This window comes from Amia ocellicauda, chromosome 9 (assembly GCF_036373705.1).
Source record: "Amia ocellicauda isolate fAmiCal2 chromosome 9, fAmiCal2.hap1, whole genome shotgun sequence".
NCBI classification, from domain to species: Eukaryota; Metazoa; Chordata; class Actinopteri; order Amiiformes; family Amiidae; genus Amia; species Amia ocellicauda.
The window spans coordinates 4,491,509-4,515,442 of NC_089858.1; the positions used below are offsets into that span (position 1 = coordinate 4,491,509).

Here is a 23,934-nt window from a genome sequence, read left to right on the forward strand (position 1 = left end):
GTATTACCTTGCACTTGTCCATATTGAATTTCATCTGCCAGGCCCACACCTGAATATTATCTAAGTCCATTTGAAAAACCTGTGCTGCTGAGATTGTATCTGCTGAGCCACCTATTTTAGTATCATCTGCAAAAGTTTGCTAACTATCCCAGAGTCCAGATCATTAATATAGATTAGAAAAGCAAAGGCCCTAATACTGATCCCTGTGGAACTCCACTAACAACCTCACTCCAGTTAGAGGCAACTCCTCTAATCGACATCCTCCGTTTCTTATACATCAACCAGTTCAAAATCCATCTACTTACAATTTAAAGTAGAAAAATAAAAAACTTGCCTTTCCCACCTACAATACAATGTTAGTGCAGTTTAGGTCACTAGCCATTGGACTACTAATGTTAGAAGAACTTCTCACACAGCCTTAAATAAACCAATTTAGTTGACTGGAAAAACATCATGAGGCTTCTGGACAACATGTGAGTATTTGAATAAAAAAATTACCTCATAAAAATGATTATTAAAGTTAGCAAGTTAAAAAAAAGGATTGATTGAGTGGTTTCAGACTCTTTATGTGAAGCCATCAGATTTCTGTTTGCATTAGTAAATTGTTTGCCATGGGTTTCCTGCTTGTGGAATCTGCTTTTTACAAAACAGATTTGTTGTTCTGAAACTCATCGAATATCCATCCAATTTCATCTGAAGCTGGGTCTTTATTTGTGCAAACAAGAAACATAAAAGGCTGAATAGATCTCTCTACTTGTTTGCCTGTTTGCTTTGCAGGCCATATTTGTGAAAGCTTTTGCTCTGAAACAGAACTACAGCTATTAGTAATCTTAGTAAACTGCTATTTCTTTGAGTAAATGCAAAGCAAGGAGAGGAGGAAAAATGCTGTCCGCCTCCAACTTCATGGCAGTAGAACTCGAACTGAAAATGCCAAATAGCTAATAGTAATACCACTGGAATGTCAGCAATAACTGGTTATCAAGTTTTAGAAAATAACAGCAAAACTACAGGATTTCATTTTATATTCCTCTGGCTGATTTAGAAAAAAAAAAAGATATCTCATTAGAGCGTCTGCTTTGAAAACTATTTTTCATTCTCTTCTGTACAAATGTGATAACCTGGCCTCTTAGTGCCACACAGAAATAGTTGAGGAAAAACCCATCAAACGAACAAAGACTGACAACATAGGGCTTAAGGGCTGGTTGTGGGATTTCCTATGTGAAAAAACATAGACGGAGGGAGATAATTTATCCAAATGTGAAAATAGTTAAAAACAATATATTTCGAATAATAAGAAAAGGTATATACAATCGCATACAAACACACAAACAAACAAAACACACTGCTTGATTATAATTCATACTACCCTGGTCTAAACCATGATCGGGCACCTTTACTGTAATGACTAGAAGCCATATATTCAACTATGATATTGTTATGCTGCCCTGGAATAATTAAGCAACACTATTGGCTTAGCAAGGGTTTAATGAGTGTTAATTTATTTCAATTATATTAAATATTCTAATTATAGGCCCAAGTGGGAGCCCTTTCACAGACTCCTTAACGCTTCAGTCTTGAGTCGTCATGATAAACAGCCCCGACAGCCTGTTGTAAGAGGGGTTTTACACACGGTCACACCCATTTCATCGCAGCTGCAAACACATTACAGTCTGGCAGGCCGGTCCTGTAGCTGCCGGTGCTTGGAGGGGAACTTCCAACACAGCTGTGCAGTCAACTTCTCAGCACATCCAACTCAGGTGTGAGGTCAACAGATGTAGACAGGTTTAACTCAGGGATCCCAAGCTCAGTCCCAGAGGGGTGCCTTTTACAGTTGAACACTAAATATAACCTGTTGATTCCAACTACATTACCTGCAGCACAGTTACTTGACTACCCAGACCAATTAAATTACTAGGATCTACTGGAAAAAAAAAACAGGAGACACCGAGACCCTCTGTGGACGGAGTTTGACGGCCCCGATCGAGGTGAATGGTCACAAATGGCTTCAACACACAGATCTCTTCCACACTGATTTTGCCAACAGTAAGCTCTCTCTTTCAAGCTTTATTGTCCCCAAGAATAAATGTAAAAAAATATATGTATTTAAAAACTTTTACAAAAATAGAAAACATTGTTTTAACTTAAATAACATTTCAAAAAATCACAGCATGCCAGCAGACAATACTTTAGAATAATTAAACACTGTGGCCAGAAAGCTCCATCCTATCAAACTGTAATTTATACTAGGAACTACAGAATATGAAATGTGCTTTTTCTGCTGACATCTTACAAAACAAATACACATGCCCAGTGGCTTACACAGAAAAATATACATGGCAGAGTCAAAACACTGGACGAAGATAAATGGTGGAGAAAATAAAAACTCAATACAGAACACATAAAAATATTAGGACTTTTTGTTTAAATTGCTGACTCAACAAAACAAACACTGTGGTAATAGTGACTGCAGCTTCTGTACATTACTTGACTGTGGAGCACTTGGCTCAATCTGGAATCCCAAAGCTAAATGCTACAAATCTTTGGGATGCTTATGAAGCTGTGTCCACAACGCACTTAATGAACAGGGTGTCGTCCTTGCTGTACGCATGTTTAGGGGACTTGAGCTTGTTGAGAGGAAAGAACAGGGGGCAGCCACTGGCCACGTTCATTTCTTTGGTCGGCCTCTGGAAGGAAGATGAGGACAGGTCCGGGCGGAATGCATCGATCACGTGCTCTCTCTGGTTCTGATCCAGCAGGAAAAAGGTAACCTAAAAAAACAAACAAGGAAAATAAATCCTCGAAACATTTTACCTTCTTTTCTTTAACGCACTCCCAATTTAGTGTCAACTGCAAATCACCTCAGCTCACTTCTGTGGCTCCCGTGCCACAGCTGCCCCTTTTCCTCCAAAAACTGAACTGCTGGGTTTATTTTTCACACTGCGAGTCCACAGCGCAAACAGCAGAGCTATAGCCTCATAGGGAGGACTGACGCAGCTCTGACTGATAGCACTGCACCGGTCACCGGCACCCAGGAGGCGCTGTTTTGTGACAAACAGAGGAAACCCCCATCCAACTCAAGCCCACCAAACCCCTGGCAGCACTCGGCCATCTAGGTGAAGCTTCCTCGTTGGGGAATCCTAGTCACAGGTGTTCTTGACTCTAGGGCTCAACCTGGCCGCCAAACGGGGGGTTTAACCAGTTTAGCCACCTGGGAGCAGAATCTTCCTCATTTTCAAGATGGAGGAGGACAGATACGCAGTAAAGGTGCCATCGGCCGTTATTGGTTTTGACATCAGAGGCATTTCGCAGCCAATCAGATTTCCTTTGAACACAGATTTGTCAGTTGTTCATTGGGAATTATGCGGATCAGACAGCGCGTCAAGCTGGTCTGAGGAACAGCCTCCATATTAGGCTCCTTTTGAAAACAATAAACGGCCGATGTTAACTCATACAATATGCATGGCCTTTTTCTGAAGGGAATTCGATGAAAGCTGTGTTCTAGCAATGCGTTTATAACATTACAGCTGTAAGTTATCATACTGTGACTGGGATCTGGCTGCTCAAGAATATTTCTCTTGGCCTTATCTAATTTGATACTCAGGGAACAACTATGTTCTCAACTGAACTCGTTTGGGATAGAAACTCTAACTTTTTCTTGCTTGCTTTGTAAAAACATTGAATGAGGTTTACACAATGGGATGAATGGTCCAGGGTCTGTACTACGGTGGAGGTGTGTTTTCTCAAAGCTTAAATGAGTCAGTTTTTATTGGAAACCCCCCCCCCCCCCCCCCCGAAACTAGCACTGAAATTTCCCCGTCTTCTACATTGCAGACCCACAAAACGTTTAATAATTCCCAACATACACAGTGTCTTTGGCCAAGAAGTTAAGATCAGCAACAGAGCCTCATTAGTGTTCAGACATGTATTTTGGTTTAATGCTGTTCAGTCCTCTTAGCTGAGGAGAAAATTCTTACCTTGTGCTTAAAGGGCCAAGAAAGCAGGGCATCGTACTCCCCCTTCATCACCACGAAGAACAGGGAGATGTGGGATCCCTTCCCCGCACCGTCTCCATTCAAATACAGCCTCATGCACACCTTGTAGCCATACTTCCCGGTGTAGAAAGCTGAGGAGAAAAGTAACATTTAGAGAAAGGTATGCAGCTATTACAGGCAAACACTGCTTTTTTAAACTCTCTAGTTACATCAACAAAATAGTTATCAAAGCAAACACATAACTAAGACATTGGGCTCAGTGCATACTTTTGTCTTGAGGATCTGAAATCTCTGGCTTCTTCCTGCACACTTTGTATACTTTAATGATGAGAACATCGTGATACTGAGGTAATGAACATTGCTGAGCCGCAGTGGCATGGGGGCATGTGTAAGTTTATTGTGTTTTGGGGAATTTAGAGCAGGTCTGTCTCATTTCACACTAATGCTTATAAAAGTGCATCCTTGTATGGACTTTTCTGATGAAGACTGCTGAATGATTAAAAGAAACCTTAAAGGGTCTGGCTGCCTCTCTCTGTGCTTTATACTGGGTAATCTGACAATGGAATTGGTTAATTTAATCAGAGAGCTTCTGCAGTGAACATTTGTCAGACACCCACATTATTTGCAAGAGTTGTGTGAAATAAATAAACCAGACGCTAATTGGCACTCTGAATTTCAGGTGACCTACGGTTATCCTACATTTTAATTTTGTAGAAAAAAATGCATAATGTTTTACAGATGAGCTTGATGGTTTGCCATTTCTCTCTCTCTCTCTCAAAAAAAAAAGCAAGTCAAATTTGTTCTGACAGAAATTTAGCTATTCTCTGACAGTAACAATTATTCTGACGGTTGTAGGGCGCCCCGTTACAATGAACTAAAGTAGCACCTCAGATGGATCTTAGCCAAGTCTGTCTCTACCCTTTTGTGTTGTGTGGGGAGCGCCCCCATACACCTCCTACAATGAAGGCTTATCCCTTCTGTTTGTGGCCTTTAAATAGGGAGGCCAACTTCTGTGGCCATCAAGAGAAGAACCCCACCCCCAAGCTCTGAGGTTATAATACCTGATGAATACAGGTTATTTCCTCGGCCGGCGGCGGCATCCTGCATTTTTTTGGCCAGGTCGGAGATCTTCCAGATGAAGGTCCCATCATAGGAGGCGTCCTCAAGGGAGCAGATGGCCAGGTGGAGGTTGTTGATGAACAGGTCTTTCATAGCGAGCTTCCCCTGCTGCTCCACCACCTGAAACACAAGCCCTGGCCCATCAAAGGGGTTGCAGTCGGCAGGATCAAAATCCACTGCCGCCTTGATACGCTCCGAGTACGATACAATAGCACGGGAAAACACCTTCCTTTTACTTCAGTAGACTAACAAAGGCTACATCTTTATTGTTTATTTTTTACTGGACACAAAATGTCTGCTGAAACAACACCAGGAATTATTCAGCTTTAAGAGTTTATTTACCTTAAATAAAGCTCTTCTCTGCCCTTTTTTGTTCTGTGCAATTATGTCATTGTTGGCATACAATGCTACAGTGTGGAATAATAATGAAACTACAGACAACGTGCAAAGGAAAAAAAAAAAAGATAAAAGGTAAGATAAAAGACTAACAAAAGTTTTTGTTTGAATACACAGTAAAGCAGAACAAAAATACAGCATTAATAAAAGGCTTGAGAGTCTGAGAAATACTAGTAACACTGTATCAGTCATGCCTTCAGTAAACTTGTACTTGTACTCAAAATAACTAGGTTTAGGGTAATTGCTACCAAAGGTCTACTCCTTCTGCCGATCTCTACAGATGCAAAACCAATATACACTCACCTAAAGGATTATTAGGAACACCATACTAATACTGTGTTTGACCCCCTTTCGCCTTCAGAACTGCCTTAATTCTACGTGGCACTGATTCAACAAGGTGCTGAAAGCATTCTTTAGAAATGTTGGCCCATATTGATAGGATAGCATCTTGCAGTTGATGGAGATTTGTGGGATGCACATCCAGGGCACGAAGCTCCCGTTCCACCACATCCCAAAGATGCTCTATTGGGTTGAGATCTGGTGACTGTGGGGGCCAGTTTAGTACAGTGAACTCATTGTCATGTTCAAGAAACCAATTTGAAATGATTCGACCTTTGTGACATGGTGCATTATCCTGCTGGAAGTAGCCATCAGAGGATGGGTACATGGTGGTCATAAAGGGATGGACATGGTCAGAAACAATGCTCAGGTAGGCCGTGGCATTTAAACGATGCCCAATTGGCACTAAGGGGCCTAAAGTGTGCCAAGAAAACATCCCCCACACCATTACACCTCCACCACCAGCCTGCACAGTGGTAACAAGGCATGATGGATCCATGTTCTCATTCTGTTTACGCCAAATTCTGACTCTACTATCTGAATGTCTCAACAGAAATCGAGACTCATCAGACCAGGCAACATTTTTCCAGTCTTCAACTGTCCAATTTTGGTGAGCTTGTGCAAATTGTAGCCTCTTTTTCCTATTTGTAGTGGAGATGAGTGGTACCCGGTGGGGTCTTCTGCTGTTGTAGCCCATCCGCCTCAAGGTTGTACGTGTTGTGGCTTCACAAATGCTTTGCCGCATACCTCGGCTGTAACGAGTGGTTATTTCAATCAAAGTTGCTCTTCTATCAGCTTGAATCAGTCGGCCCATTCTCCTCTGACCTCTAGCAGAAACAAGGCATTTTCGCCCACAGGACTGCCGCATACTGGATGTTTTTCCCTTCTCACACCATTCTTTGTAAACCTTAGAAATGGTTGTGCGTGAAAATCCCAGTAACTGAGCAGATTGTGAAATACTCAGACCGGCCCGTCTGGCACCAACAACCATGCCACGCTCAAAATTGCTTAAATCACCTTTCTTTCCCATTCAGACATTCAGTTTGGAGTTCAGGAGATTGTCTTGACCAGGACCACACCCCTAAATGCATTGAAGCAACTGCCATGTGATTGGTTGGTTAGATAATTGCATTAATGAGAAATTGAACAGGTGTTCCTAATAATCCTTTAGGTGAGTGTACTTCCAGGTCTGGGATTCAAATACATGGCAACACGTAGGCTGCCATTCAGTCAAGCTGTTGTCTCATCTCTTCAGTATCGAGGGAGTTAAAAGGAGTGGATCTCTATTCCTTAAATATCCGCAACTACAAAGAGCGGTGGCATTCGGTTTGTTTTTGTGTGACACATAAGACAACTAGCACGACTCTCTATTTCTCACGGGTTTTCGATCGCCTGCTAAGCATAAGCAATCTCTGGAGAAAATCACGAAGCTGAAACTGTTCATTGGGATCCTTGTTTGTAATGCGTTTGTTTTCTTTTTGTTTTTTCCCCTACAGGTTCATAGGCCATAGGTCTTTAAGGAGCTGCAGGAGAGGAGAATAATTGCACAGCAAAATGTTCTGTAAAATGTCACCAGCCACGGATCTTATTTGTTTGCAATGACTGCCGGTGCTGCAGTTTTTATAATTATTCTGCGAAGGGGATATGAAAATAGAATTGATATTTTAGGAGACCATCTTTGGAACCGCATTCATGTTTTGGGGACCTGTGTCACAATAAATTGAAGCGAGCTCTTTCACAGCCTTCCCTGCAGGGCAGCAGTGACATGACATCGGCAGCTGGGAAAAAACTACTCTCTTGACACCAAATAAGGGCTTACATTTTAACTTGAGATTTCAGAAACTGTTGTCAATCTATGGTATGTAATTGTTTCAACGGTGGAGTTGAACTGGAGTGGTTAATTTGTTTAACCACGTAACTGATTATCAACCGACAGTAAATAAAGGGTTAAAAAAAAGGCTTACTTCTCAAAATAGGACAAGTCCTTTCACTAATAAGGTTTTGTGTTGAAATATTCAAGGGATTTCTGTGTTTTTTCCATTTGTTTTGCAATTCCAAAGACTGCTGAAGAGACGAGTGAAAAACGCTGACCTAAATAAAAGGTTCTTTGAAGACTCGGGTGCCTCTTTCTTAATTCAGCAGTGAAAATAAAAATTGACAAGCGCCTTACTTACATGTGATAAAGCATAACGATATACTTTTTGGAATTAAAATACTCTCTCTTTAAGAGCTAAAGCAGCAGTGTGGAGTCATGGTCAGGGCTCTGGACTCTGGAGTGGGGGGTCATGGGTACAAGTGGTACCTGTATCCTTGAGCAAGATGCTATACCTAGATTGCTCCAGTCAAATCCCAGCTGTATAGATATGTAAAAATAATGTGATTTTTTGTAACCCTGGGTATGAAAAATAATCATAAAGAACAAAAGCAGGTCAAAATTGCACCTCTGCAGTTAATGTGATGATACTGGCAATGTCTTTCCATGTCTAAACTATTAGGTTGAAATTGTGAGTTCTCCCATTTCTCCAGTCTCCAAAGGCTTTCTTTTTACTGACAAACAGATCATTCACATTAGATTATATATTTTGTATGACTAAAGCAAGCTCTCAAGTATTTTTGTCGTCTTCGTAATGCGTCTGTGAATGTATTTATTGCCGTATGCTTTTCTCTTTGGTTTTAGCTCATTCTTCTTATAGTACTTAGTGGATATCCTGTAGGCTAATGTTTTTGTATCCACAGATGAAGTGAAAAAGCACAGGTAGACGCACTTGTACATGTGTGCACTGCATGTCAATAAAAGTCACGCAATATACATCATGTGAGTCTCCTATCCATTTGGAGAAATTAACAGATTACTAAAATATCTTGCAATTCTTGGATACGTCGTATAAATGATACCAGATATAAAGCTTTCCACCCCCCCCCCCGATACTTTCAGATTGGAGTGATTAATTTGTGAAACACTGCTCCACTCTGCTTGAAGATCACAGCTATGATAAAAAAGCCATTTTGTAACATCTCATCTATAAGAGCAGGGTAACTGACAGGAGAAGTGTGTAGCCTGGAGGAGGGGCGATCTCGTTGGGCGATGTGCCGCACAGCATTCAGACAAAATGTTATTTTTAACGTTTTCTGGAATAAGAAGTTATTTCTGTCAGATGTCCAGTTTTCCAGCGAATATCGTATTTGAGTCAAATATTTTGTTAAGTGACTTTTCCTCCTTTCCAGGTCCAAATTTAGCCAGCACTACTTTCCATTATCTTGCAATTTTGGCAGGGAGCATTTGACACAGATTGGACATGGCAAAGCAGACCCTGCAACAACAAAATGTGCCCTTGGACTGTATTTAAGTGGGACTTTGCAATGAGTTGAATACATTAATCCTTAATTTTGGAAGAATTTTTTTTTACCACAAATGCAGTAAGTTAAAGCAAATATTTTGGGCACACTTCTCATCCACAGCTGCTTTGCATAATCAGCTGGTGTAGCTGCAGAGTAGAAACACGCCTGTGACCAAATAGCTGAGGTTTCTTCATCCTTTCAGAGGAGAACCTACTGTGTACCCTTGCATGGAGCTTGCAATGAGGTCAGATCAAGCTGAGATGGGAATCAAAGCTTATCACTTATAAACAATGGCCAAGTGGGATTTGAAATACATTTCAAAGACACAGTCCTTCCCCAACCCCTGTGTGCTTGTCTCGTAATATATACCAGGTCAAATTGAAGTTTAGAACTTCGGCTTTCAAAAACAATGCATTCATCAATTGTAATTGGTGCCAGAGATGTGTGGTGGGACCCTGCTGGAGAAGACCAGTGAGAAGGAAGAAAGGAGACGTTTGGTTACCTGCAGCTCCAGGTTTTTAATGGTCTCCTGGTTGACTTTGTTCTGGTGCTCCAGCGCGATCACGGCCCCCTGGGATTTCTCCACCTCCCTGTTGAGGACGGTGACGATGTTCTCGTAGACGCTGATCCTCTGCTGCAGCTTGGCAAGCCTCTCCCTGATGTCCTCCAGCCGGTCATCGTGCACCAGGCTGGAAATGGAAGGCTCTGGGCAGGCACCGTCAGCCACCACCATGTCCCCGTTGACCTCCACAGCTCCCTGCAGCTGCAGCGATGCCATGTGGTCCCTGAGCTCCATCACTTTCAGCTCTGCACCCAAGACCTGATCCCTGCTCTCATCCCCGGGGCCAAGATCGGTGGGCAAGGAAGTTTTAATGCTGCTGATCACCTGGAGCAAGAGCTGTAGGTGCCCCACTAGACTTGAGTTTTCATGTTCTTTTACTTTCTCTTTATTCCCCTGCAACACAACGTGAAGGGTATAGTTTTGTTACGGGGTGCAGTAAGCAGACGTACTCAAGGTCTACATGAATATTTTACTATGTTTTCTTTATGTCCCTTCAAACACCACACTGTGAAGAACTAAAGAACTCACAACCTATAAGACCAACACATTGTACGTCTGGATTTTCGGCAGACAATGACTGTCTCTGCTTTGTAAAATGTGGTTTTGTTTTTTGCCTCTGTATGCAATTCAAATAATTCATATCATATCTTGAAAGGAACACAAGTGCTTGATTTATGGTGAATGGTTCTTCTGCGTTGACATTACACACTCCTGATAATGAACCGTTGCCAGCCTTGAATTTTCAAGGCGCGTATTGTATTAGTCCTTCACAGGTTAGTTTCTCTGAGAACATTTCACAGATAGGCCAACGAGGTTCAAATCCATTGACAGATGCTATAAACATGATATTACCTTAAAAGCGCAACCAACTTCAGTAAAACGACACTGATCCTTGTTTTTTGCGCTTGCAAGCTGACGATTCTGGAAACAGAGAGGTCGGTTGAAAATAGAAAAAGGTACATCTTACAGAATAGTTTTAACTCATTTTACAATTGTGACATTCTGACCTCCCAGTGTCAACTTTATTCCTCTCTGAAGCAATAATAATAATAATAATAATAATAACAATAATAACAATAATAATAATAATAATAATAATAATAATAACTAGGCTTCCTCCATTTCAATGCTTATATTTTAACATGTAGGTTTTACTGCAATAAAACACTGCCCTTGAATAAAGAACCCCTCTCCAGTTATTTATTTGCAACTGTTAACTACACATCTCACCACCTGACAATTTATAATTAGTTTTTCTTCCTGCTGAAAGCTAAAAGCACATCTGCCAGGGGTTGGGTCTCCTGCAAATGTGAGGTCAAATTAACGGATTGTTTCCATTCTCTAGTAATGTAACACAGTGCATGACCGACTCCACTATGTAAAATGATGTGAGGACCTTTCTGAGCTTTTCATTAAAAAAAGCTAAGCCAGTCCCCAGCCTGACCAACAACAGACTGAACAGATGGTGAACATAACTTCAATAAAACCACTCACTTTTTAAAGGTGAGCGTTTTGTTAGGCACATTTTGTGCTCCCCTGAAATTAAGTGAAGAAAAGTAATATGTCTGATATCAACATTAAATTACCGTAAACTATTGTGCTGACTAATGAGAGGCTGGCTAACTAATGTATCCCCCATCATAAAACCACCAAACTGCTGATGTTCCATCTACACTGTCTATGTTTCCCCATTGTAAAAATGAACTATTTATTTTTAGAAAAGATGCTGCCATACCTTCTCTCTGGTCTCTGCTTTGGTTGTTTTTTTTTCCTTAGCTGGAGAGCTCTGACACGTGTGTTTCTGAAAACAACAAGACATGGATACCATAAACCACGATGGGAATTGTGTGTGACAAGTAGAGGCAGAGATGCGAAATGATTCGCTGTCACCACGGACACAGCGCAGGGCAGGGGGGTCACGACTGCTTCCTGCTCCGTATCCGAGAGAGCGAGACCCAGCAAGCACGATCACCGACACCGATCACCGTTCTGGCTGTGCTGCTCCCTTGCCATATGAAAAGTAAGCCTGGTAAGCTTCTTCCTGGTAATACTAGATAAATATTACTTTACTGGCCTTTCCATGTCTTTATTGATATATAAAAGAAGTGTGCTACATATGCCTCATCATTCCAAAGCTTGAAATACACAGAACAGGAAACATTTAAATATTGAATGCAGTTTGGGCATCATACACAAATCTTTTGCAACGCTTATTTGATTTCAATAGAAAAATATAAAAATGATGGAAAGAAACAACAAAAAGATCTATCCATAATGCAAAGGCTTTTGTTTTCTTTGCAGACTGAAGCCTTGGGTTTCAATGCTACACTAAACCTTTTGTTATTTTTAATCAAAGTTCAAACCACATGCGGAAACAGTCATTTTCAGACTAAGCTTCGCTTTAGTATAACATGTCAGGGGGCTTTCCTGGTGTAACGCTGCAGCCAACTGGGACGGCCCCATTCTCTTGCTTCCCATATTTTGATGAGGATTTGAAAAAAACAGAACAATAAGTGATGAATTTTAATGAGGTACTGTCTTAAATCCTGTTTTGGCCAGATTATTTAAAAAAACACCTGAGAAATCAAAGAAAAGAAGTGTAAGATTTTAATTTTGTTTTCATCTCACTGGATTGCAAATGAGTGAATTTAGATCTGAAGTCATTTTTTAGGCTCTCACTGTGTCCCATTCCCATCCTTTGAGACAATACATTGTCAAATTTAGGGGGGTGTTATAAACCAAAATTTCTGCAGTGCCAACCTATGGTATAGCGGACCGGTTTCAGAGTTCATTATGCTGGTTGTTTAGTGGGGAAAAATGTCACTGTATTAAATACTTCTCTAAGACCACCATGTCCTAGTACTAGTTATCAAACTGACACAATTACTGCTATACAGAGACATTTTAATCATAATGTATACATTTTTGTAATTAGTAACTAGGCTATTCAACACTGTAATCTATATAATGCCTACACATGTAATAAAATCGATTGATAAATTATCTACTTAAGGCCTACCTGTTCAGCCATCATTCGTGGAGATAAAGATGTATTATGTAAAGTCCCCAAAACATCCATACATTGTTAAATAAATGTTCTATTAACATTAATACAACGATACATGCCTCTTGTCATTTATATATCAGTTTCCATTTCCTAAAATACACATAGTACTGTGAAATATCCAAATATCTGTCCTCCTTGGTTTTGGTCACAACATCTCCTTCTGAATAAAACAACACCCACATCTGTACCCTGTACACTTGAGTATTTATTGTCCAGTTTAGCAAAGCTATGAATATTTCACATTGGTTTTTTTTCCACCACTCAATTGTGCCTTCTTCTGTAGTCTGTCCCAGAACAAAGTCAGCATTTGCACTGTAAAATTTGGGACTTTTCTATGCTTTGTGCTGCTTTTATTTTGCCCTTTTACAGACCACTAGGGGTCCACAGACCTCAGATTGAGACTCACAACTGTAGCTCATTAATTACCATCTCGCAATGACAAGAACGCCTGTGATCTCTACCTGGCCTAATTTCTCTTCTAAACAATATAAGTCAGGCAGATAGAAGCATCACTCTCACTGCCACCGACTGCTGTCACAATTTGGGGGTGTTTGAAGACAGAAAATACATTGGCTTGTCAGGTAGTCATCTTGCAAAGTCCTCAAATGTGACATCCTCCCAGGAATGTCTAATCTTGGTTGACACCAATTAAGTCCTGACAACTAACTACTCCATCTTTGGCTGGGGAGGGGGTGGGGGGACACACAACTGTTGCTTTGAATGATATATCTTGGCTGTTGAACGAGATGGGCTCTCCAAAATATGACAAACACTATGAAAAGTATTGACTCACAGCTTTTGACACAAAGCAGATGTTAGAGAGCGCTGCCTGCAAATCAGAATATATCCCTAATTATAACCAGAAAATTGCAACATTCATTATAGCGACATTAGGTTGCACAGGCACATCACACTAATCTCCTGCTTCATTTGCAATAATTAGACCATATTTTATACACACGTTAGACAAGTTGTTAATATCTTCTAAACATCATCGAGGGGAGCACTTGAGTCGGTCTCACCTGGAAATCCGCTTGTCTCATTTTACGGGAACACAAGTGACAGGTGATCATGTTGTTTGCACACCCCTTTTCTAAGTGGCTGGCGAGCTTCTTTCTAATCACCATGTGTCCGCAGCCAATATTACAGGGGATCAGGGCATATTCACACTGACTCTGGTGATCCTGAAAAGAGAGCAAAATTGAAAAGAATCTATCAAAATACATATCCCACACTACATTACAATTTGGTAACACTAGCACTGGTGTTAAACTGAAGTCAGTCTCAGTTTAAATCACAGCTGCAGAGGAGTGGCAGAGATGCACATTTATCTGGCCTTATTATTCCACAAACACACACGCTTGCTAAAGTGTTTAAAACGTTTGAAAACCTCAAAATACAAGGCTGGCACCTGTTCACACACCTGGCGTTATTTTCCAAATTCCCAATCTGAAGCACAAAATCACAGACTGCTCTGCACCCTATCAGCGTCCTTTCGATATCTGATTTCTGCATTTTGGCAAAAAGGCTAAACCATTGTTGAAAATGCAGAAAAAAATGAAACTATTGAAAGTACTGAGTGTGCGGTCTACATCGTTGTGCTTTATAAAAGTTTTAATAGAAATTCCACAATTGGAGATGTTCAAAACGACTGAACCAGATTTTTTTTTCATCCATTAATTAAATGGCTTTGATTCCAGTGATGAATTAGAAATCAAAAAAGCATAACTAATTGAAAGAAAACATTGCCTTAAGGGGGAAGTAGCGGGCTTCCTAAAATTATAGTCTTTATGTTGAAATTAGTGTATATGTAAAATGTATAGCATATTTCCACTTCAATCCTATCATATATGCATCTTTTACCACATTAAAAATGTAAAACTCACCAAATAATGGCAGCATGGGCCATCTCAGTGTTTCAGGATCTGCTAGCATGTGTCATAACTTCCTGGATAGCAAACTTATTATTGTAGTCAAAGTCAGCTAAGAGTTAACGTTTTACAATCTTACACTTTGATAGTAATTATAGTGAAGTTTCTGTCTACACAAGGATATTCTTTCCTCCTTTCCAGCAACAGAGGAGATGAATGCACAGTGGAAGTGCAAGGAAATGACCCCACATTGAAAGAGAGACTCAAATCTGCAATCTGCTGCAATCGCTTTGATCGCAGTGCATGGTCATCGCCTGGCCAGAACCCTCCCGCTCGTCCAGATGAAAAGGCGATGGTGATTTACCTCATAGTGTTTGAGTGTGCTCTTCCAGGCGCAGCCCTGGTTGGCACAGTGGACCTTCAGTTCCAGAATCTCTTTGTTAATAGCAGTGTCGCTGAAGAACTGAAAACACAAATGCGTTGATGTAATTAACACCTGAAGCAGTACCTTCACAGTTATTAGTACTTTACAGCAAGAGCCTAACCAGTTTTGTTTTGCTAATGCTTAAGCTTGAATGGGAAGCATTGTGTTTTAGATCAGTGGTTGTTCCCATTTCATTTAATAATCTTTAATGACTTAATTCATCAGCAATCAGCACTTTACATTTATAGGGCAGAAATGTCACTTAACAAGGAATAAACTATAATACTAAACATTTCAGTTGACCATAACACTTGAAATTCCAATGTCAGAGTTTGTGATCAACAGGTTAATTGGACTAGAAATGTCACTGCAAGACATAAACAAATGGGCCAACTAATACATCTGGCAAACAGTCTTTAAATACTGAACTAAGCAACTGAGCACACATTCTCAATATGAAAAACTGAATAGTCTTTTTAAATGTTTTCATTCCTGTTCATTATGTTCCACAAAGCAGTACCACTACTAGCACAACTCTGAAAAAGTATTTATTGCTGTAAAGGTTCCTAATGATTTCATTTTCTTTATATTAGGAGTCCTCTCATCTGAACACTTTGTGAAAGAGTTGAACGGATCATGTAAACGGTCAATGTAAACTGTTTCTAATGATTCTTCAGTTGAAAGGAGGTTCACAAAAACAAAACAGAAAAAGAAACAAAACGCACATTCACATACTGTTTACCAATTGTCCAATTAAACATTTGCATTATTTTCATAGCCAGGTTTATGTTGAAAACAGAATTGTATGCCATTTAATATTACATTTCCAGTATTTAATTCTTAACAGGTTGTCTTTACAAATTTCAATTTCAATAATAAAAAGTAGGTTATTTTCACCTGCCATGTGCAGTCTAGGTCACTTCTCTATAAATGTGCATTTGCTATATAACTTCTCTGCCCCAGATTTGACATGAAATACAAAATATTTCTTAGAAAATAAGATTTTGTTTTCATTGTCTTTGCCTATTTGCTGTATGTAAAGTCACGTTCCCACAGTACTCTATATTAGGATGAAGTTAAGTTGAACAGCATGTTTCACCCTTTTCCAAACCACACAATCATTTTCAGTTTTCCTCCAGCAAAAGGGAGACTTCTTTCCTTTTTTGTTTGACAGCAAATTTGACTTAGGCCAGGTGTTTGAACTATTTGATTAACTTAGTACAAGTTTAGTACAATTTAATATGATTAATATGAATATGATTTTCTGGTCTCTGCTTAATGACCTTCTAAACTGTAAAACTGCAGCTTTTTTCAATATTGTTTTTTTCTTCACTTGACTGGCATTGGTCCAAAGACTATGTCTTGCTATTCATGGTTTTGAGGAGACTATCTGTACCTCCTGTTATTTGATAACTAGATTATGATTATGATTATATGATCATAGCCACTAGCCAACAGTATTTACACCACTCAATTGAAAATGTTATTCAGCGATACAATTAGATTAATATTCAATTTATTCTCATTTTATTCAGCTAAATGTAGTTTGAGTTTCTTGTCAGTGTTTGTTTGCTGAACAGTGATTCGGCCAAAAACTGTAAAGATCCCAATGCAGTGAGCTGGCAAAGGTGTGTAAACATTGGACAGACACTCCAGTAATTTATATTGAATTGGCAGTCGAAAGTTTCACATCCCACTTTAATTAGCTTTCTTATAACTTGACTGTGTGTTCAACAGATTATTTTGATTAATGTAACTGACAATATATATACACACAATATATTACTGATTAACATAACTGGGAATTTACTGTTACTATCTTGAATCAGTGCACCCAGTTCAACATTGAAACTAAAAAGAAGATACACAAGCTTCCTCTGTTATATCAATGATCCACCATTATCAAATACAGTTATAAACTCAATAGGTAAACTCACCTCATGAAATGCAAAAAAATGATGATTAACTTACAAATTCCAATACAAAACCTATTGCCTGTACTGTTTCTAGCATTTGAAAAGAAACCTTGATAATCCCAGCATTTAAACAGTTCTTTCCGGGACGTTTGAGCCAGGCAGCCGACCTATGACTGATTTGTTACCAGTCAGATGGAAAATCATCCGTCTAATCGCTCATTGTAAATGATATCCCTGTGGTCTACACTGTTTGGCAATTATTGTTGAGTTTTCCTAGCATGGCACTGTTAAAGAAAAGGCTTCTCTCTGGATTCCACAACGTATGAGAGTGTGGGTTGGTATTAAAGTCTGACAATGCAATTAAATAAATAGCTAATTATTAGTTATCATATTAAATACATAAACTCCCTGTCCCCACCAGACTAACAATGCTGTTAACAAATCTGTCTTCCCTAAAAGTTGTTTTATTAGAGTGATCAGTATATCAAAACAGTGCACAGAATCAAGACCGCAATTATAATTAACAAAAAAAAACGCACATTCAATTTCAAAAAGCAATGATCACCACATCAAATTTCAGCACAGGAGCACCATTAAGTTTTGTAAAGGTAATTTCCACTTTCCGGAAATATAAATGTAACATTTTGTTAACGTATGTATGCATGTGTGTGTTTAGGCATTCATGATTTAATCCATTAATTTATGTATGTACTGTATGCATGTTTATTCATTTATTTCAGTGGGAGTTATAGGAAGACTAATATGAAAATAATGTGCTGCATAATAAGAAGTTATGGAGCCGTTTCAAACTGTCAGGTAATTCTCCATTCTAGGACCAAATTACTTCTGAGAATACTTATGAAATGTGATTGCCATGAAGCGTAGAAAGGTACTGGTGATCTACACCAGGTGTAAAACCAATATACTTCCCTTCCTTTACTTTCACATTTGAGAAGTCCTTCCTTAAATTATGCTTTTGCAGCTTCAATACCATCGCCTTTCCTCAGTATAATTCCTGGCACTCGGGTGCGATCGACCTTTTCAAGAACAGATATTTAATGTTACAGTAATAATACGCCCCATGTACAAAACGACAGCAAAGGGCAGATGTTCTCGATTTTCTTTAAAATGGTTTATAGAAGTCGAGGCGTCTATATCCTGCAGTGCACTTTAGAAAACTTCAAACCTTAGCAAACTGCAGAGACCGGGCTGAAAACTAATTTCGGCAGCAGTATTTCTGCTCACTTGACACATCTAGCGATTTATCTGTTTAAACTGTGGTTCAGTTCTTATCCCTTTTCTGAACCTCAGCTTCCTCTCATTTATTTTCATTGTAACATCCTCCTCGCTAAATAAGGTGCATCACAACTTCAGGTGTGTGCACACACACACACACACACACACACACAAATATGAACCCTGCTACTATCATATACGGGAATGTTCAGCTTCTCGCAAGTGCAAACATCCAACATACTTTCTAATTTTATCAAACCTATTACAAAAACATCAGCTTCAAATATTACCTCAATTCCCATCAGCAACCATGTACTGTACCAAATGAAAGACTAAAACTCTGATAAACATTAAACAATCAACTATGTTTTAACTCTTAATGCGAAATGAAAGACAGGAATGACCTGGAGACAGAATCGGTACAAGAGTCCCATAGTGTAAATTATCACAGCCCTGAGCCTGTTTCTGTTGAGCTGGATACTTCTGAGCTGGACCCTGGTGGAATATACACTCACCTAAAGGATTATTAGGAACACCATACTAATACTGTGTTTGACCCCCTTTCGCCTTCAGAACTGCCTTAATTCTACATGGCATTGATTCAACAAGGTGCTGAAAGCATTCTTTAGAAATGTTGGCCCATATTGATAGGATAGCATCTTGCAGTTGATGGAGATTTGTGGGATGCACATCCAGGGCACGAAGCTCCCGTTCCACCACATCCCAAAGATGCTCTATTGGGTTGAGATCTGGTGACTGTGGGGGCCAGTTTAGTACAGTGAACTCATTGTCATGTTCAAGAAACCAATTTGAAATGATTCGACCTTTGTGACATGGTGCATTATCCTGCTGGAAGTAGCCATCAGAGGATGGGTACATGGTGGTCATAAAGGGATGGACATGGTCAGAAACAATGCTCAGGTAGGCCGTGGCATTTAAACGATGCCCAATTGGCACTAAGGGGCCTAAAGTGTGCCAAGAAAACATCCCCCACACCATTACACCTCCACCACCAGCCTGCACAGTGGTAACAAGGCATGATGGATCCATGTTCTCATTCTGTTTACGCCAAATTCTGACTCTACCATCTGAATGTCTCAACAGAAATCGAGACTCATCAGACCAGGCAACATTTTTCCAGTCTTCAACTGTCCAATTTTGGTGAGCTTGTGCAAATTGTAGCCTCTTTTTCCTATTTGTAGTGGAGATGAGTGGTACCCGGTGGGGTCTTCTGCTGTTGTAGCCCATCCGCCTCAAGGTTGTACGTGTTGTGGCTTCACAAATGCTTTGCTGCATACCTCGGTTGTAATGAGTGGTTATTTCAGTCAAAGTTGCTCTTCTATCAGCTTGAATCAGTCGGCCCATTCTCCTCTGACCTCTAGCATCAACAAGGCATTTTCGCCCACAGGACTGCCGCATACTGGATGTTTTTCCCTTTTCACACCATTCTTTGTAAACCCTAGAAATGGTTGTGCGTGAAAATCCCAGTAACTGAGCAGATTGTGAAATACTCAGACCGGCCCGTCTGGCACCAACAACCATGCCACGCTCAAAATTGCTTAAATCACCTTTCTTTCCCATTCAGACATTCAGTTTGGAGTTCAGGAGATTGTCTTGACCAGGACCACACCACTAAATGCATTGAAGCAACTGCCATGTGATTGGTTGGTTAGATAATTGCATTAATGAGAAATTGAACAGGTGTTCCTAATAATCCTTTAGGTGAGTGTATATCAAAATTAAATCTTTTAGGACTCTTATAGATGTATGACTTTCCTGACATTTGGTACATCACCTGTCGTCTTTATTTAAAGATGCTTCTTTCTTCAGGTCTCAAGCAGTAAAACATGCATAACAGGTGCAGTAAGAGAAATAACTATGTCTGTGATAAGTGTGCTTGACGCCAGTTTGGTCATCAACATTTCTGTGTTCGGTTATGTACATCAATTAAATATGATGTCTGACTGCACACACTACTGTGGTACTGTTACTCAGATTATATTGATTGATCCCTATAAGTCTCTGATGATAAGTGGGGTAAAGTGTACAGGGAGGTCACTGGTCCTCCTTCTACCAGTCCAGGTTTTTTATAGTAATAGAATCGGATGATGGAATTTGATGGAAAGCTGCATGACTGTTCTGAGACGTTGCACATCTAAAATATCAATTTAACCATTTCTGAAAACGGGACATGTTTCTGGCTTTCATATTTTGGTATATGCTCGTTCTGTACAATCACCGTCTTGCATGTGAATAATCTCTCTTTTCTGTATCCACTGTACAGACTCGCTAGGGAAACAGAAATAATATTTGGGCTTCAATCCTATAATAAACGAGTACAGGTTGCGTGTCTCTAGTCTATACAGCTGCACTCACACATTACTCATTAGTGATTTCTACTTACTGGGCGACTGTGATGTCTTTACTTCTGTCCCGTAACTTAAGACACTGTGCGACTGTTCCTAAATAGGAGTAGCTTGTGTATCCCCATGTGCAGACCACCTGTGACTATTTAATTGCTTTTAAAGGTTAATTGCTGCAAATGTGTCATTAAGTCTATCAGTTTTAAATGATGCATTGCTAACAAGTGCTTAACACGCAGAAGAATAACTAAATAAACAAAGCCTCTGCCAAAAAGGCGATGTTTCATTGAGGCAATTAAGGAATGAAACGGGTCACTTTTGTTTACTGCTATTACCCATTTGTTACTGAATTAATGGCTACTTCAAAAACACCAGGTCGCAGAAATAACACAGTGCTTTCTAGCCCTAGACTTTCCAGTGTGTACAAACCCCTCCCGTCCGTTTTTTTTTTAGCATAGTGAAATGGAAGAACATCTGTTTTTCCAAAGAGACTAATTAAATCAAAAGTTTGACCCACCTACTAGTAGCAAACCACAACTCTGTACATCATAGAAGTTACATTTACAAGTAGAAAAATGATCATCTTGTAAAAGTACAGTTTTTTTGTCTTCTATGGGGGGGGTTTGATTTAGTCCTAGACGAAGTGTCAGGCTAACTAAACCATCGTATCAGAAAATTACATCTGTGAATAATATGAAATGTGATTGCCGTGGAAGTGTACTGAGGGACTGGTGATCTTCAACAGGTGTACCACTAACGTACATCCCCTCCTCGACTTTCACAAAGTAACGCATCCGAGTGTTGCTCTGACTCTCAGGGGTGTGTCCCTGTAGCAAAGGTCTGAATCCAAAGTTGGACATCACACATCTCTACCAGCAGAGCTTTCTATCCCTGGTATAGTCTTCATAAAAACGTGCGATACCCCGTGGAGTGTCTCTGTAGTGATCGGCACACAGAACAGTAGAAATCCAGCGTGAAAGGGAGAAGCACCTGGGAGATTCACCTCTGATTCAGCAGCTGTACGAAAGGTTTTCATCTCGCGTTTCAGAACCAAATTACCACGTGCACGACGGCGTGACTCACTGCTTTTCCTTGTTTTCTTCTCTCTTGTGTTCAGAGAGTGAAACATAACGGGGATTTTCTTTGGACAGAATTTCACTTCTGTAGAAATGTATTCTAGCCTAGTATAGCCATTTCAGTTATTAATCATAGCAAGTGCAGGGGGGTCTTCCCTCCATATGTAGACAGACAGACATACCCCATACTCATTTCTATTTATCATATTTTATCGTGTATACTAAAGCACGTGTATAAAAAAATAGAAATGCTTTTGACAGGCGGCCCCCATAGAGGTGGTCCGAGCGTGACCTGATTAGGAGCAATTAAGACACTAGAAATGTGGTACATACATGTTCTGGCATCAAAATACTGTTCTCACAGTCGACACTGGGGTCCTCTTCTTTGCACTTCTTACACACTAGATTTTCATTGTTCCTGGAAAAAATGAAGTGGAGCGATATGAAGGACATGGCATGGACAAAACACGTAACAGGTTAAGTCACATGACAGACATAGTATAGACCTACAACATATACATACAGTCATGTATATATTAATAAATAATGTTCTTTAAATAAGTAAATTAGAGAAGAAGAATACTTGTACTTGACTGTGCATATAAATAATGTATAATCTAACTGATTTACTGTGGATTTGTATATTAGTTAGGTCTGTTTTTTAGGGGGGTGGGGAAGGGGGAAACTTAACTAGGCTATATCTGTACCCATATTTGTAGTGTTAAATTGTCAACACAAGCCCTCAAATGGCCAATGAAGTCTGAAAAGCAGCAGTTCCTGGTTCACAACACAGGACAGAAAGTGCTGCTGACCACAGCAGTTGCCACACACTCTATTAAATAACAGGAAAAACAGCAACAACAATATGAATTACAATAACAAGCACATCTGGGGGAGACCGGGCACAATAACAGCTCAGCGTCCAGCGGCTCACTCACCTCATCAGCCAGTGGACGCAGGCGATGCAGTAGCGGTGGCCGCACAGGGTCTGCTGGGCTTTCTTCAGCAGGTTGTTGCAGTTGCTGCACAGGTACTTGTCCTGGGGCACATCGTCGCAGATGTTTTGTGGAAACCCAGAGGGATACTCGTTTTCCCCGGGCGCCGACGAGAGCCCGTTGTACAAGTCCCCGGCCGATTTGCGAGCCATTGAGATGTCAGTCCGGCTTGGGGAGGGTGAAGCCAGGTCAGCTGGATCGTGCGCTGCGGGGTATTTCTACACCACCGGTGCTTTCTTTGAACACCAAGAACAGAACGAGAGATTGTTTTCTTTATGACATTTTTGTATGACTAGATATTGAATAATAATAGCCACCTACCGCTACAAAGGTCAGTCTAAGAAAGCGGAACTGGTTGAAGCTTGTCAAAGAAACTACCACGGATTTCCCCCTTCTAACACGGAAATATTAAAATCCCCGGGCAGATCCAAGCCGCGTTCAACGTCATGTCAATGTATGTGTAAAAAAGCATGCTTTAATTAAAAAAAACTATTGGTGAATACTAGTTATTAGTTAATCAATCAAAAACGCTTATTTACTTACGTCATGTGCCAAAGTTGGCAAGATGTGGTTTAGCAATGCACGCGTGTTGTGAATACAATGAAATCACTGCTTTTGCAAACCCTGGCTTGTCTTGGTTGTTTTTCCTTCCTTGAACAAGTTGAAAACAACCATCGGTACAAGTGGACAAATAATACCTGTTTAAGACGTTGTGCAACACAGTAAAACAAAGTGTCAATCACACACACATGCTTTCTGTAGTTCTTAGACAGCGCCGCCACGAACAGGCAACTTTGTAGCAGGAAGTTGTTGACATGTCTGTGTCAGCACCCAGGGATATGAGGTAATAACAGCTTTTTAGAATATGACACTATAACCCCCATAGAAAGCACCGTGGTATTTCTAAGTAGTTTAGGGGAGTTTCTGCTTTATTTACCACCACACATTCAACTTTACCGTCAGACGCGGAAGTCTGGAAAGTCCCCCGGTGCAATTTCCAGCCTGACGTCACCTTTCGTTTTCTCAGTGAACCCGCCCACTGCCATGTGGAGCCGCTACCGTCACAGCGGCCTGTGCAGCCAGTGGGAGTTAGACAGCACTGGCCCTGGGCATAACCCTAAACTCGCACCCACTCATACAGGCACTGGCATTGCCCTTCCTCATATCCCCATAATTAATATTGATGCAACCCGAGAACAAAGCGTAATGACGGCCTACAAGCACACCTGTATAGCACAG

At 40.3% G+C, this 23,934-nt stretch overlaps 1 protein-coding gene across 2 annotated transcripts; it reads right to left on the reverse strand.

Annotated features, from left to right (window-relative positions):
- Positions 1–2,049: 2,049 nt before the first annotated feature.
- Positions 2,050–23,865, reverse strand: traf1 (TNF receptor-associated factor 1). 2 transcript variants are annotated; one of them, XM_066712755.1, is made up of 11 exons: positions 23,653–23,865; positions 22,639–22,931; positions 22,034–22,118; positions 15,050–15,148; positions 13,837–13,998; positions 11,483–11,548; positions 10,600–10,668; positions 9,688–10,140; positions 5,054–5,231; positions 3,975–4,123; positions 2,050–2,768 (listed from the first exon to the last, which is right to left on the reverse strand). In XM_066712755.1, the coding sequence occupies exons 2-11, from the start codon at positions 22,845–22,847 to the stop codon at positions 2,550–2,552; spliced, it is 1,689 nt and encodes a 562-aa protein (XP_066568852.1). In that variant the 5' UTR covers positions 22,848–22,931; positions 23,653–23,865; the 3' UTR covers positions 2,050–2,549. The 2 variants fall into 2 exon arrangements, with proteins under 2 accessions (XP_066568852.1, XP_066568851.1); XM_066712754.1 differs by lacking the exon at positions 23,653–23,865 and adding an exon at positions 23,239–23,646.
- Positions 23,866–23,934: the final 69 nt, after the last annotated feature.